This window comes from Nomascus leucogenys, chromosome 19 (genome assembly GCF_006542625.1).
Source record: "Nomascus leucogenys isolate Asia chromosome 19, Asia_NLE_v1, whole genome shotgun sequence".
Taxonomy (NCBI): Eukaryota; Metazoa; Chordata; class Mammalia; order Primates; family Hylobatidae; genus Nomascus; species Nomascus leucogenys.
Window position 1 is genome coordinate 67,964,194 of NC_044399.1, and position 13,915 is coordinate 67,978,108.

A 13,915-nucleotide genomic window follows, 5' to 3' on the forward strand; every position below is an offset into this window, starting at 1 on the left:
AGTTAGACCATTTCAGTCAGAATCTCTGGTGTCAGACCCTGTCATTGGCCTTTTTAAAAAGCTTCCCAGGGGGCCGGGCGCGGTGGCTCACGCTTGCAATCCCAGCACTTTGGGAGGCCGAGGCAGGTGATCACCTGAGGTCAGGAGTTCAAGACCAGCCCGGCCAACATGGTGAAACCCCATCTCTACTAAAAATACAAAAAAAATTAGCCAGGCGTGGTGGCTCATGCCTGTAGTCCCAGCTACTCGGGAGGCTGAGGTATGAGAATTGCTTGAACCCAGGAGGCGGAGGTTGCAGTGAGCTGAGATCACACCACTGCACTCCAGCCTGGGAAACAGAGTGAGACTGGGTCTCAAATAAATAAATAAATAAAAATAAAAATAAATAAAAAGCTTCCCAAGGGATTGTAATACCAGGATTGAGAACCACTAGACTAGATCTTCAAAGCAACAGGCACGCTGAGTGACCAATGGGGTGGTCTATAAAAGGGGAGACACTCTCCTTCCATTCTTTTGACCTCTGACCTCTGCTTCCGGTCCCAGCCCCTCTGCCCACTCCTCTGGTCCCTAAGACCAAATTTAAGGTACTGGAGCACCCAGATCCCTGGCTAAACACCACAGCCCTTTTCCTCACTTCTGGCCAGGAATAGTGCATCGCATTCTTCACGGGTGGTAGAGCCGCATTCTTCGGCTCCAGTGAGAAACAAATGTAAAAGAATCAACAAAATGCACATCAAATTAAATAAACTTGTTTTAATCATTAGCAGAACAAGAGCAAGCAGTACGTGTTGATCACTCCATTTGTGGAGTGAGGGGTGGAGGGAGTATTTATAAATGCTTCGAAGAAAAGTTTCTCCTCTCAGTGGTAAGGTCCTGGATCACTTACTCCCAGCAGCAGCCAAAGCTCCCAAGAGCCATTTATGTGCCGTCTCATTCCAGGAATGTGTGTGGAGCACCTGGTCTGAACTGGCACTGTGCTGGGTACTTGCTGGGAATACGAGATGACCCCAGCTTTCGAGGAGCTAATTGGCTGATGAGTCAAGGCAGGGACATTTGCAGAAAGGAGAAAAATAGAAAGACATAGATTTTCATGACTGAGCTATGGATAATCTGGACACCAAAAAATAAACCTTTGCTTCATTACCTGCCTGATGCCTTTGCCTCCATCCCCATCCTAAAACCAGGGCTGGACTATGGGGTGACACAAGTGGGGATTCCACTTCAAGTGCAAAATTTAAGGGGACCCCAAAAGTCCCTATAGTCAATATAAATAATATTTTAATGCAATTGTTTAAAAATAAAAATTCACATTAAAAGTCCCTGATAGACAACATTTGAAAGTCAGGACCAGAGCCTGCACTTGCAAGAGGTGGCCTCTCCTCCTGCCTCACCCTTATCCTGCCCCTGGTTCCAGTCAAATTCCATTTCTATAAATGGCTCATGGGCTGTAGTTGGTTAATTTGTTTTTTTAGAATATTGCATTAAAATATGATTTATTTTGATCATTTACTTTGAGTTTTTTAGAGATGAGTGCCTTGATTATTTCACCCTAGTCCCAGCCCTGTGACAAAGTATCCTTGAAAACAGAGTTGCCAGTAAAAGACAAGACGCGTGATTAAATTCCAATCTCAGATAAAATACGCCCATGGGATATACTTATACAAGAAGATTATTTGTCTGAAATTCAAATTTAATTGAGTATCATGTTTCTGTTTGCTAAATACGGCAGCCCCGCTTGAGGAGTATCATACTGACTCCCCCAAAGATAAGGTGGTATTCAGTCCCGTAGCAACATACCCCACCCACATACACATGCATTTTACATACCATGAAAACGACACTCCTGTGCGTTAACACACTGTTTCCAAAGGATGTCCCTCCCTTGATCTTCCTACAGCCTCTTGCCTAATACTTTCAGTCACTGAGCCTGACCTCAACTGCCTGGGCCCTCCTCAGCCTCCGTGGGTCACGGTAGGCAGGAAAGATCCACAGGCTGGTTGATGTGAAGTCTTGGATCTCTCAATGCCACCCGGGGCATGTCCAGATCCAGCTAGAGTCTATCGCTTTACCTGGGCCCTCCTGCTTTCAGTATTTATTCCCACTGGGCAAATAAAATTCTGATCAGCCGGGACTCTGGCCATGGAGAGTTATAGGTCAACCTCCTGGGACAACAGGTGTGACTATCAATGCATCAATGGCAAATCAAAAATGGCGGGGGCATTCCTTGCCCCAGGAGAGTGGTAGTGTAAATCTAGCTGGTAGAAGCCAACCTCAGAAAGGTAGATAGAGCCAGAAAGGAGAGGAATGGACCAAAGACGACATTCAGAGGGTCCCCAGGCGCTAGGGCCAGTCCTCAAAGGGAGGATCAAGCAGAACTCCTGCTGCGCAGGGACAGAGAATTGAGGCAAAGAGAGAGAGAGGCAAGACTCGATAGGAGAGGAAGAGCAGAGAGGAGTGGCACTCTGGTGGATGATACGGGGTTACACACTGTCCAAGGAGAGCAGGCACACCCCAGCTGACCTCGGAGAGCAGAACGTCTCTTGCAGCATCCTGCCATGGCCACATAGTGGGGCTTCTAGCTCCCTCTCACCCTGCCCAGTGTTCTCCAAGGGTGGGCTTGCAGCAGGATTACCTGGGATGCTTATTTAACAGCTCCAATTCCTGGCCATTGTCCCAGATTCACTGTGTTAGAAGCTTAGCCACAAGTCTAGGATTCTGCAATTTAAAAGCTTCCTAGGAGGTTCTTGTGCACCCTAAACCCAACCTCAGATGGAAAGCATGCACCCCGAGGGGTAAAGGAAGAGATACTGGCTGGCTTCTATGTAACAGGAAACCTCTCTTCATGGTGGGGCTTCATTTGCTTGAATTTAGAGCCAGGCCCTAGGGTCTGGTGGGCATTCTGAAAAACACACTGGTGGGGGTTATTAGGATGAGAAGAGCAGGCAGAAGCTGTGAGCATGACACACAGCCTTTTTCATACAGAGCTTGAAGAACCTTGTGATAGCCTTCATATCAAAGTGGCATGGTGAATGGAACGAGAATGACTCCGTGCCCAGCAATGTGTGTCCTGCATTGCTTCCTCTTCCTGGGCCCCCTCGAGAGTCCCTGGCAGCAGAGCCAGGGTGGTGGAACTCCACCCTAGATCTCACTCTCTTCCAGAATCTCCTCCATGGTGTTGGCCATGGTGACATCCCCCTCACTGCACTCGGACAGGCTGCTGCCCCGGGGCCAGCGTGCATGGTCCTGTTGGGGCTGGGCGCCCAGCTCCCCCAGACCTCGCATGGCTAGGTGTAGGAGCCGCCCACTGTTAAGCGAGGGCTGCAGCTTCCGAAGCTTCTCAGTGCCATCTCCTTCCGAGAGCTTCTTGGGACATTTTCCCAGGAACCGGAAGTTCTTCCCCAGGACACAGGCTCTGCAGCCTGAGTGGCGGGCTAGCAAGAAGCGGACCCAGTATTTCCGCAGCTCAGCCTTCACCTGCCGGGTGAGACAAGTGAGAGGTTACTGTCTTGGAGTCATTTAGCCATGTGTCCATTTAGCAAATATTAATTGAGTAGCTACTCTGTGCCACCCTTGGGAAATTTACCTTTTAACTGGGGGAGACAAGGAGAAAGAAAGATATATAAACATGTCTGGTGGTAATGACACTGTGAGAGTATTAAGCAGGACAATGTGGTAAAGAAACAAAAACTTAAGATAGGGTGTTCAGGAAAGGACTCTGCCAGGGTGGCATGTGAGCTGAAACCTGCTTGATGGGTGAGGAGCCCCCTGCACGAAGATACAGAAGAAGCAGCAGTGAGCAAAACAGAAGATGGTTTTGCTGTCACGAAGCTTACATAGAATGTAAGCTATGTACATTCTATGTAAGTGGAAATACATAGTGGAGGAGACAGAAATAAATATTTACGCTTGTAGTAGGGCGAGAGGAGGTTGAAAAGGGGTTGGAAACTCTACCAACTCCTAAAGACAGGAGAAAACACCTGTTCTGGCCTCTGCCCCTCCCACTATCAGAACTTTTCCCAGGGAAGCAGAGAGCTGGTTGGGCTATGCAATAATACGAATAACTAAAAGTAATAATAAGCCAGGCTCCATGGCTCATGCCTGTAATCCCAGCACTCTGGGAGGTTGAAGCAGGTGGATCACTTGAGGTCAGGAGTTTGAGACCAGCCTGGCCAACGTGGTGAAACCCCATCTCTACTAAAAATATAAAAATTAGCTGAGCGTGGTGGTGCGCACCTGTAATCCCAGCTGCTCAGGAGACTGAGGCATAAGAATCGCTTGAATCTGGGAGGCAGAGGTTGCAGTGAGCTGGTATCATGTCGCTGCATTCCAGCCTGGGCAACAGGGTGAGACTCTGTCTCAAAAAAATAAAAATAGTTTTTTTTTTTTTTTAAAGTAATCATAGTTCCCAGGCGTTGAGCATTTGCTGTGTGCTCAGCATACCCAGGGGCAAGACTACAAAGCAGGGATGATTGTCGCTCCCATGTTACTGATGAGGAAAGTGAGGCTAAACAAAGTGCAGCGACCCAGCTAACTCACAGAGCTCCTGAGGGTGAACCAAGGCGTGAATCCAGATTTTTGGACTCTGAGGTTCAAGCTTGTTTCCTCTGTCACACTTGAATACTCCTTGCATCTCCAGCAGGGCCAGTGCTGGCTTCTGAACTCCTTTATACCCATCCCGACACCTTTTTTCCTTTTGTCTAAGCTGCCTCCTGCTCTCAGTACCGGAAGTTCACAATACAAATTTGTCCCCACACATGCTGGTCACTGCACATTCCCCCATAGCATCATCCCATCCACAGAAACCTCCAGAGGTAGGTAGGTTTGCAGCCCCAGCCTCACATGAAACCAGGATGGCAACATGGAAATCATACCTCTCCATTGGCAAAACCATACTGCAAGGCCACCAGGAACCCCTGAAACAAAAGGACATGGCATAAAATCTGACTCCGGAGAAGATGTGTCTGAGAGTTACTGGCAACATCCAAAGCCCTGCACAGGTCATAGGAGTCCCCAGAAAAGGCATGCAACTGCATTGTTTACACTAACTAGAATTAGTCATACTGGTTATGTTAACTTGGATTTCCATGGCATCTGTTCTTACTTTGACATCCAGCGCCCCGCCCACCGCAACCACATATCAGCCTAGGTGTTTGCTTAGGGGTTCACAGGTGCACATGGGTCAATGATGATTAAACTCCCAAGACCTCGTGTCATTCATTCAATTATATAAATATTGGGCAAGGTCACTGTTGCATCTCTACTTGGTAATAGTGGGCACTGGCTAATGTTGGTTTATTTGTTTGTTTGAGATGGAGTTTCACTCTTGTCGCCAGGCTGGAGTGCAGTGGCATGATCTCGGCTCGCTGCAACCTCCGCCTCCCGAGTTCAAGCAAATTTCCTGCCTCAGCCTCCCGAGTAGCTGGAATTACAGGCGCATGCCACCACGCCTGACTAATTTTTTGTATCTTTAGTAGAGACGGGGTTTCACCATGTTGGGCAGGCTGGTCTCAAACTCCTGACCTCAGGTGACCTGCCTGCCTTGGCTCCCAAAGTGCAGGGATTACAGGCATGAGCCACTGCGCCTGGCCTTTTTTTTTTTTGCCCGACTTGCATCCTTTCCTTTTGGCCCCTGACCCTCCCTACTCTCTGAGCTTCTGGCAGGACTGTCAGTCATGTGGTTCCCATGTTCCAGGATGACCATCGCCACAATACTCAGCCCAAAATGGGCTGGAATCTAAGGTGCTCCAGTTAATGCTTGTTTCCATTGTCTTTCTCAGGCTCCCACATATCCTGATTTGTCAGATAGTCACTGTGACCACCTACATGTCCTGGCTGTCCCTAACTGATGTAAGGGTCTGTGGAATTTGGGCAGCGTGTCTGATATATTGGAGCTGGATGTGTTTGCAGGGCCCAAGTGCTTGCATGTTTATAGAAAATGCCAGAACTCACAAGGAAAGGATGCATTTCCAACTAAAGACTGAAGGTCCTAATGGCAGGCTGACTCCTCTTATATGTCTTGATGATAATGAAATGTGGCACTGGGGAAGGCTTTTCTGCTCTTCCTTATGTAAGCCTTGTTCAGCGTGTCCGTTCTGGAGCCAGACCAGGATCTCCACACTGGCAATCACGACATCAACCAAATGCTTGGATTCTGCCCATGAATGTGGAATTTCCCTTCTCTTATGCACCTAGATATTCCATGGCTATAGCTTCCATAACAGGGGCATAGTGCTACCAGTTAATCATTTTCACACATGCAGTCTGGTCAGAGGTTCACAGCTGCCCTATGTGGTTGGCGGGACAGGTAATATTTGCCTCTGGGCACATGATATCAGAAGAGCTGGCTTTTAGGGTGCCAGAATTCTCACAAACAAGTTGGCTAAAATAGGATTCCACATGACAAATGTGTCTTTTCACTTCCTCGGGTGCTTGCTTCACAGTTTTAGGAACATCCTAGGGTCTGGTTCTCATTCTAGATTAAGCAAGTGTGAAGGGAGTGGGTCCCACAGAACACATGGCTCTTACTTCATATGTCACTGCTGTTTGGCAGTCTCTCCAAAGCTCCACTGATTGCAGGAGGCTGGTGCAACTCTCTAAGCAGTAGGCTTTTGGAAGAGTAAAGGACCCTCCAAAGCAGCAAGGAAAGGAAGCTGTTAGGGCTGATGCCTGTTCTTGCCAGTTCCCATGGTGGAGTCTCTAAAACGATCCACCAAGTGTAGTTCCCCCAACATCTGCCCACCTGTGCTCTGCCTCTGCCTGGTGGGATGCAGAGAAACACGGCAGGAGTATTCAGAAGGTGGGAGGCCTCTGCCCACACACAAGCCCTCTAAGTGTGTTTTCTGGCTCAGTCCTGGTACAAAACACCCTGCAGAGTCACTTTGATTCCTCACATTCCTCGGCAGTGCAGGGTGATGAGCAGAGCTCTAGCTGGCTTCAGGAACAAATCTTCCATGCTGGTAGCTAGTCTTGAGATGGCCCTGATGGTTCCTCTTCTTTCTGTGGGCTCAGGCTGCTCTTTGCATCAAAAAGTGGACCTAGTTTTCTCTCCCCTCGAATCTACGATGACTTTGTGACTCCTTTTACTGACACAATGTCATAAAAGTGACATTCTGGGAGTTCTATGCCTATGTCTTAAGAGGGCTGGAGGTTTCTACTTCCTCCATCTTAGAACATTTGCTCTTGGGATGTCCTGAGAGTCCAGCTGCCATGCTGTGAGATATCCAAGATACATGCAGAGGCCACATGGAGGAGAACTGAGGCCCCCTGAGCTATATAGTCTTAGCTGAGGTCCTGTCCAACAGCTAGTGTCAATGTCTAGTTATGTGAATGAACCATCTTGGATGTGCCACCCCAGTTGGGCCTTCAGATGTTTGCAGCCCCAGCCGAAAATTACATGTATCAAAAGAACTATCTACCCTGAGCCCAAGCAGCCCAGTCTACTGAATCATTAAAAATATCAAAATGGGGCCGGGTGTGGTGGCTCATGCCTGCAATCCCAGCTACTCGGGAGGCTGAGGCAGGAGAATGGCTTGAACCTGGGAGGTGGAGGTTGCGGTGAGCCGAGGTAGCACCATTGCACTCCAGCCTGGGCAACAAGGGCAAAACTCCATCTCAAAATGATAATGATAATGATAATGATAATAATAATAATAATAATAATAATAATAAAATGGTTACTGTTTTAAGCCATGAAGTTTTGGTGTGGTTTATTATACAGAATCAGATGACCAACACATCCTCCCAAGGCAGAAGAGTCTGATAGGCTAGGATTCTTTCTCAGAAATCTGCCTCACATAGCTCCACATGAATAACTGGTCTTCACCTGGCCTTGGGTGGGTGAGATCAGGTGATCAAGGGCTCACATTGCCCGACCCATGCCTTCTGGAGAAAAAAGGCCACCAAATATTACTACATAACAGCTGCAGAGGTTTTTTTTCCTCTAATTTAGGATTACCTTTTAAAGAAGATTACAGCCAGGAACACAAAAACTTCAAAGTACTAAACCTTATCTTTTGAAATGCCCTAAAAGACTGAAATAAACATGTTTTCATAATGGGAAAAAAATTGCTTATGGATCCTCTGTCTTGGTTCAAAGCCACAAAGAATTCAACTCCAACAGGAGGGAAAAAATATATTGTCCAGCTGCTCATACCACACCTCAGGCTCTGGCTCCTTGGCCTTTGGTGAGCATGTAGTGGGCAGACACATTTTCTCTGCTCTGTGTACAAAATCTCAGCACTTGACCCTGTCTGGTATATTGCTCCAATATATCAGACAGCACTTGACCTTTAAGACTGGTATAGGGAACTTGGTGTCTCCTGGTTCTAATCCTCACAAGGCACCTGAGAGGCACTATAGCATAGTGGTTACAGGCAGGGGCTTAACCTCTGAATAAAAACCTCATCTCTGATACATGTTAGCATGTGAAAGTCCTCTGAGCCTCAGTTCTTTCATCTTTAAAATAGGTATAGTAATTTATCCTTCGTAGGGATATTATGCGAATCCTATGAGGCTGAAAGTGTATCATGTTAAACAGATACTTTCCAGTGTACCATTTTAATTCCTTTGCTAGTATTTTAAATACATTTTTTAAAGTTATTTTCTTAGTGTTTATTTCAGGGATTACAACATGCATCTTAACACAATCTATTTCATATTAACACTAACATAACCCTGGTAAAATATAGAAATGTTCTCGTATATATCTCTATTTACTCATTCTTCTCTTGTGATATTCTTGTCATATATATTAGATCTTTATTATAAACCCAATAATACAACTTATAGTTATTATTTTATACAATCTTGTATTTTTAAAATCAATTATGAGAAAAAAATCTACATATAGCCTTTCAGATTTACCTATGTATCTGCCTTTTCCACTGTTTTTTATTTCTTCATGTGGATTTGAGTTGCTGTCTGTTGTGATTTTCTTCCAGTATGAAGGACTTCCTTTGATACTTCCTGAAAGGGGTGTTTGCCAATAATGATTTCTCTCAGTCTTTGCTTTTATGATAATGTCTTTATTTCACCTTTATCTTGAAACATACTTTTGCTGAATTTAGAATTCTTGATTGATAATTCTTTTCTTTCAGCATTCTGAATATTTTATACCACTGCCTCCTGGCCTCCATTGTTCTGATGAGTAGTCAGCTGTTAATTGTATCATTGGTCCCTATATGTAATGAATCATTTTTCTTTTGTGGCTTTCAATATTTTCTCTTAATTTTTGGCTTTCATCTGTTTGACTGTAATGTTTCTAGGCATGAATCTCTTTGTTTTATGCTTTTTGAAGTTCATCAACCTTCCTGGTTGTGTAGATTAACATTTTTCTTCAAATTTGGGAAGTTTTCCACCATTATTTATCCAAATATTTATTCTACCATTTCTATCTTTACGCTCCTTCTGGGACTTTCCTATGTGTATGTTGGTATGCTTGATGGCATTCCATCAGTCTCTGAAGCTCTGTTATTTTTCTTCATTCTTTTTTCTTTCTTTTTCACAGACCAGATAATCTCATTGACCTATCTTCAAGCTCATGGTTATTTATTCTGCAATCTCAAATCTAAGCTTTCCTAATAAAATTTTCATATCAGTTACTGTAGTTTTCAACTCCAGAATTTCTATTTGGTTCTTATTTTATAATTGTTCTCTATTGAATTGAGATAATTGAATTCCTTTAATTATTTCAACTTTTTCTTTAAATCTTTGAACATGTTTCTAATAGTTTCTTTGAAGTCTTTGTCTGATAAGTCCAACAGCTGGACATCCCCCACCCTACCCAGAAAGTTTCTAATGACAGCTTTTTTTTTTTTGTCCTGAGTATGGGTCACACTTTTCTGTTTCTTTGCAGATCTCATATTTTTTTGTACAAAACTGGAAGTTTTAGATAATATATTGTAACAACTCAGGATTCTGATTCTTGAGTCCCCATCCCTGGAGTGGTGGTGGTTGTTTGTTTAGAAAATTGTCTGGACTACTAGTTCTGTGGAATCTGTCTCTGCTGTGGTATACAGCCTGTGATGTCTCTGCTCATTTTAAAAATTTTGGTTTTTATTTTTAAATCTGGTCTTCTGATGCTGTTTCCAATAGCATAATGATCAGCCAATGATTGATCTGAAGTTGTTTTCAAACACCTCAAGCCCATAAGGCTTCCATACCCTTTGCCAGTGGATCCATATGTCACTTGGGCAACACATTCAAAGTTCAGTTTAAAGCCTTCCCTGTCTTTTACTTTCCACCAGACCCCCTCATGTTTCCTCTATATGTGTGCAGAAACTCATATTCAGCCAGAAATGTGTGAATGTCCTTTCTGGTCCTTCTTGAGTGTGTATGCAACCTTATGCATGTACACAACCTTCCAGTCAACCTGAGAAGTATGTGGGGGCTTGTCAAGGCCCACTGTGGCTGTCTCATTCCCCAAATCTTCCTGTTAAATTTCTGGCTAGCCCATCACTATGTTTTTTCACCCCAGATAGAATGACAACTTCAGGCTGTAACACTGTCCTTCCCTGTTCCTTTGTCACCAAGACGACTACTGTATCTGGCAATGCCCAAGGATGAGAGCTTTTTCTGCTCTTTGATCCAAATCAAGTCAGCCTCCCTCCTCAGTGAAGCTGCTAGTTTTTGCTAGAATTTCCTCACTGATGGAGCAGGGATTAGAGAACAAAAGCAGTCCCTGACAAAAATAACATAGACTCCCACTGTTATTACTGAGTTTCAGTAATTTTTCTTGAATTAATCCTTCTCATTTCTTTCTTTTTTTTTTTTTAAGTTAATTTCTAGGGTCCCAAAATGGTTGCTATTGACAATTGTCCAATTTTATCATTTCTTTTTGGGGAGAAGTTTTGTAGATCCTCTCTTTTTCATCTCAGAAGTCCTGCCCCCACACCAACATTTAAAGATGATTCATTTTCAGATGACTACTCTATGAAGACCTGGGCCGCTGTGCTGTTAGTGGTAATCTGTTGCATTAGTGGCCTTCACTAATGAGCTGCCCCTCCCAGCATTCATGCCTTTGGGCAGTGCTCTACCCTTTCAATCTAGGCTGGGTCTGTGTCTTGCTTTAAATGACAGAATGCAGCGGAAGCATCACTGTGCCAGTTCCAGGCATAGGCATTTAAAAGGCCTGGCAGCTCCTTCTTTTATACCCTTGGGAGCCCTGAACTGCCCTATCCTGTGGAGACACCACAAGGAGAAAACACATGGAATGCCTAAGGAATGTCATGGACACTGAGAAATGAGGCCTCAGAAATTTGACCCAAATAAAACTAGCCTCAGCTATTTGAGCCATCCAACTTAGGCACCAGTCATGTGAGTGAAGAAGACATCTTGGTAGTTCCAGCCCCAGTAGGCATCACGGAAGCAAAGGTTAGCCATCCCTACTAGGTCCTACCTAGATTCCTAACTCCCAGAATCATGAAAAATAATTTTTAAAATTGCAATCCTAAGACACTAAGAAATAGATAATAACTTAAGCAATAGATTACCAAAATAAATCCAGGTAACAACCACAGCTGGCCCCTTGTTCCTAGTTTCAACTCCCACACATCTGTCAAGGTTCAATAGCCTCCTGGTCTGAACTCATTAGTCCCTGCCCAATTTTTGTTGCATTCTGTGTACATGTCACCTGAAGCACAGACAATGCTCACTTTGCACAATGCTCTGCAGAGAACCCAGCAAAAATAGGCACTTAATAAAAGGCTTCACATTGACACTCATAGTTAATATGATCATGAGTCACACCAACTATTACCACCCAGGAAAGAGACCATTTCCCCCTTAGTCACTGAATCATGCTGGCAGGATCAACGCAATACTTCCCCATCTGCATGCCCTTCTAATGCCAAGGGCCCTTACTGATAAAGGCTGCTGATGCTACAATTCTATTTTCAACCACAGGCTCCTTAATTCTGAGCCTGTTTCAGCCACATGCATTTTGTTTTCTCCAAAGTCAAGGCATCTTGGTTCAGATTTCTACTTACATGAAAGGAGCTCAGTGTCAACTGAATGAAAAGTCGTATAAGTTTTGCAAATCCTTCAACTTGATCATCAGTGATGAAAGAGAAGAGGATCTCATGAACGCCCAATAAAGGAATGAGGACCAGTGTTGATTTTGCCAATCTGTAAATGACAACCAAATAACAGTCATGAACAGGCAACATTTCCTGCTCTTCCATGCCATGACTTTGTTGCAGCTCTTACCCTATTGATAGTTGTTTCCCAGATGGTCTCCTTGACTACAACATTTAATGCTTCATGGCCATCGTGGTCTTGTTTACTGTTGTGTTCCTACACTTGATGCATGGGGGATGCTCAGAAAACATGAATTGAATGAACAAATGCATGAATTCCCCTGTATAGATTGTCCTATGTCTGTAGCTCTTAATGTTTTGCCTGATGGATAGATTTCCATGCAAGTGACTCCCACCCTGGGACACTCCACCCCTACCAGGTTTGTTAAATTTCCCATCACCTGGCTAGCAGTTTCATCTATCTCTTTCTTTACTCAGGACTTTCAACATCAGTATTTCCAGTGTTACCATGAGAAGGGAGAGAAAATGAGTTGCCCAGGGTCACACAGACACTAAGTAGTAAACCTCGGGCTGGATGTGGGGGCATCTGACCTGCAGTTCTGACCTGCAGACTCCTTTCTGGACTTTGCTGTCAGCCCTCATGTTGCCCCTTAACCCTGGTGATAGTGAGGAACGCAGGAAATGAAAAACTGATCCTCCTCATAAAAAGTGCGGTGTGGAGGTTCACTGTTGTATATAGTCTACACAAAAAAGACAAACATTCCTTGTGCCACCCACGTGTAAAGTGCACAGCTGGGGCCCAAATGCTGCATACTGGTGGTTCCCAAATGTGGCTGACTATTAAAATTCCTCACAGAGCTCTTAAAATATATACATATAGTTTCCTGGGCCTCAGTGTAAACTCCCTGAATCCACACCTCTGGAGGTTGGGTCCCAGGAAGTTAATTTTTTTTAAGAGACAGGGTCTCCCTCTGTCACCCATGCTGGAGTACAGTAGCATGATTCTAGCTCACTGCAGCCTTGAACTCCTGGGCTCAAGCAATCCTCCTGCTTCGGACTCCAGAGAAGCTGGGACTATAGGTGTGCACCACTGTGCCTGGATAATTATTTTATTTTATTTTATAGAGAGGGGATCTTATGTTGTTGCCCAGGCTGGTCTCAAACTCGCAGCCTCAAGTGATAATACTACTCCTGCCTCAGTCTCCCAAAGTGTTGGGATTACAGGTGCAAACCGCTGCACCTGGCCAGATGTGGACTTTTTAAGGAACTCCTCACAGATCCTGAGAAGTAGACAGGTTTGAAAATAACTGCCCTTTACTGTTGAGCTGCTTTTTAATTTAAAACTAACTACATTAGCAGAGATGATTCATATTCGGGGTACGAACAAAGCTACTGTCTTATCCACATTGGGAAAGAGGAGCGTAATTGTAATGATTTTTTTTTAGCTTAGGTCACTTCTTGTAAAGGGGCCAGACTAGGAGGAACTTCCCCTCAGATCCCATGGAATTAAAGGTGTAGAAAACCAGGGTGGCATTCGCAGTTCATGGGGGAGTTTCTTAAGGAAGGTTTCACTCTATCCGAGAGCAAGAGCTTACTATGAATCCTGTGTCTGCAAGGGCCATTCAGATGCAATGTTACCAATGAAACAAACAACCTCACCTTTGTGCCCCCAAAGGATCTAAAGCCAAGAAGAGGGGTGCAGGAGCCACCAGGATGGAGGGACTCCACCTGGCCATGTGACTGTGTGAACCAGAGCCTTGACTGTCAGGAGAGGCTGATGAGCAGAGAGATGGAATCATGGGCCTTGGCTGTGTGGTTCTTTGAGCTGAGCTCAGATCGACTCCCACTCCAACACCCACCCCTACAGAAGTCATTTCGCT

The 13,915-nt window shown here is 44.8% G+C and overlaps 1 protein-coding gene across 1 annotated transcript in view; it reads right to left on the minus strand.

Annotated features, from left to right (window-relative positions):
* Positions 1-738: 738 nt before the first annotated feature.
* The window catches only part of GLP2R (glucagon like peptide 2 receptor), a 67,116-nt gene continuing 53,939 nt past the window's right edge, over positions 739-13,915 (minus strand). Inside the window, exons 11-13 of the mRNA XM_003274673.3 lie at positions 11,985-12,123; positions 4,872-4,913; positions 739-3,474 (exon numbers count right to left, since the gene is read on the minus strand). Of these exons, the coding sequence (XP_003274721.2) occupies positions 3,139-3,474; positions 4,872-4,913; positions 11,985-12,123 (517 nt within the window). The 3' untranslated portion in view covers positions 739-3,138. The remainder of the gene's footprint in view (positions 3,475-4,871; positions 4,914-11,984; positions 12,124-13,915) is intronic.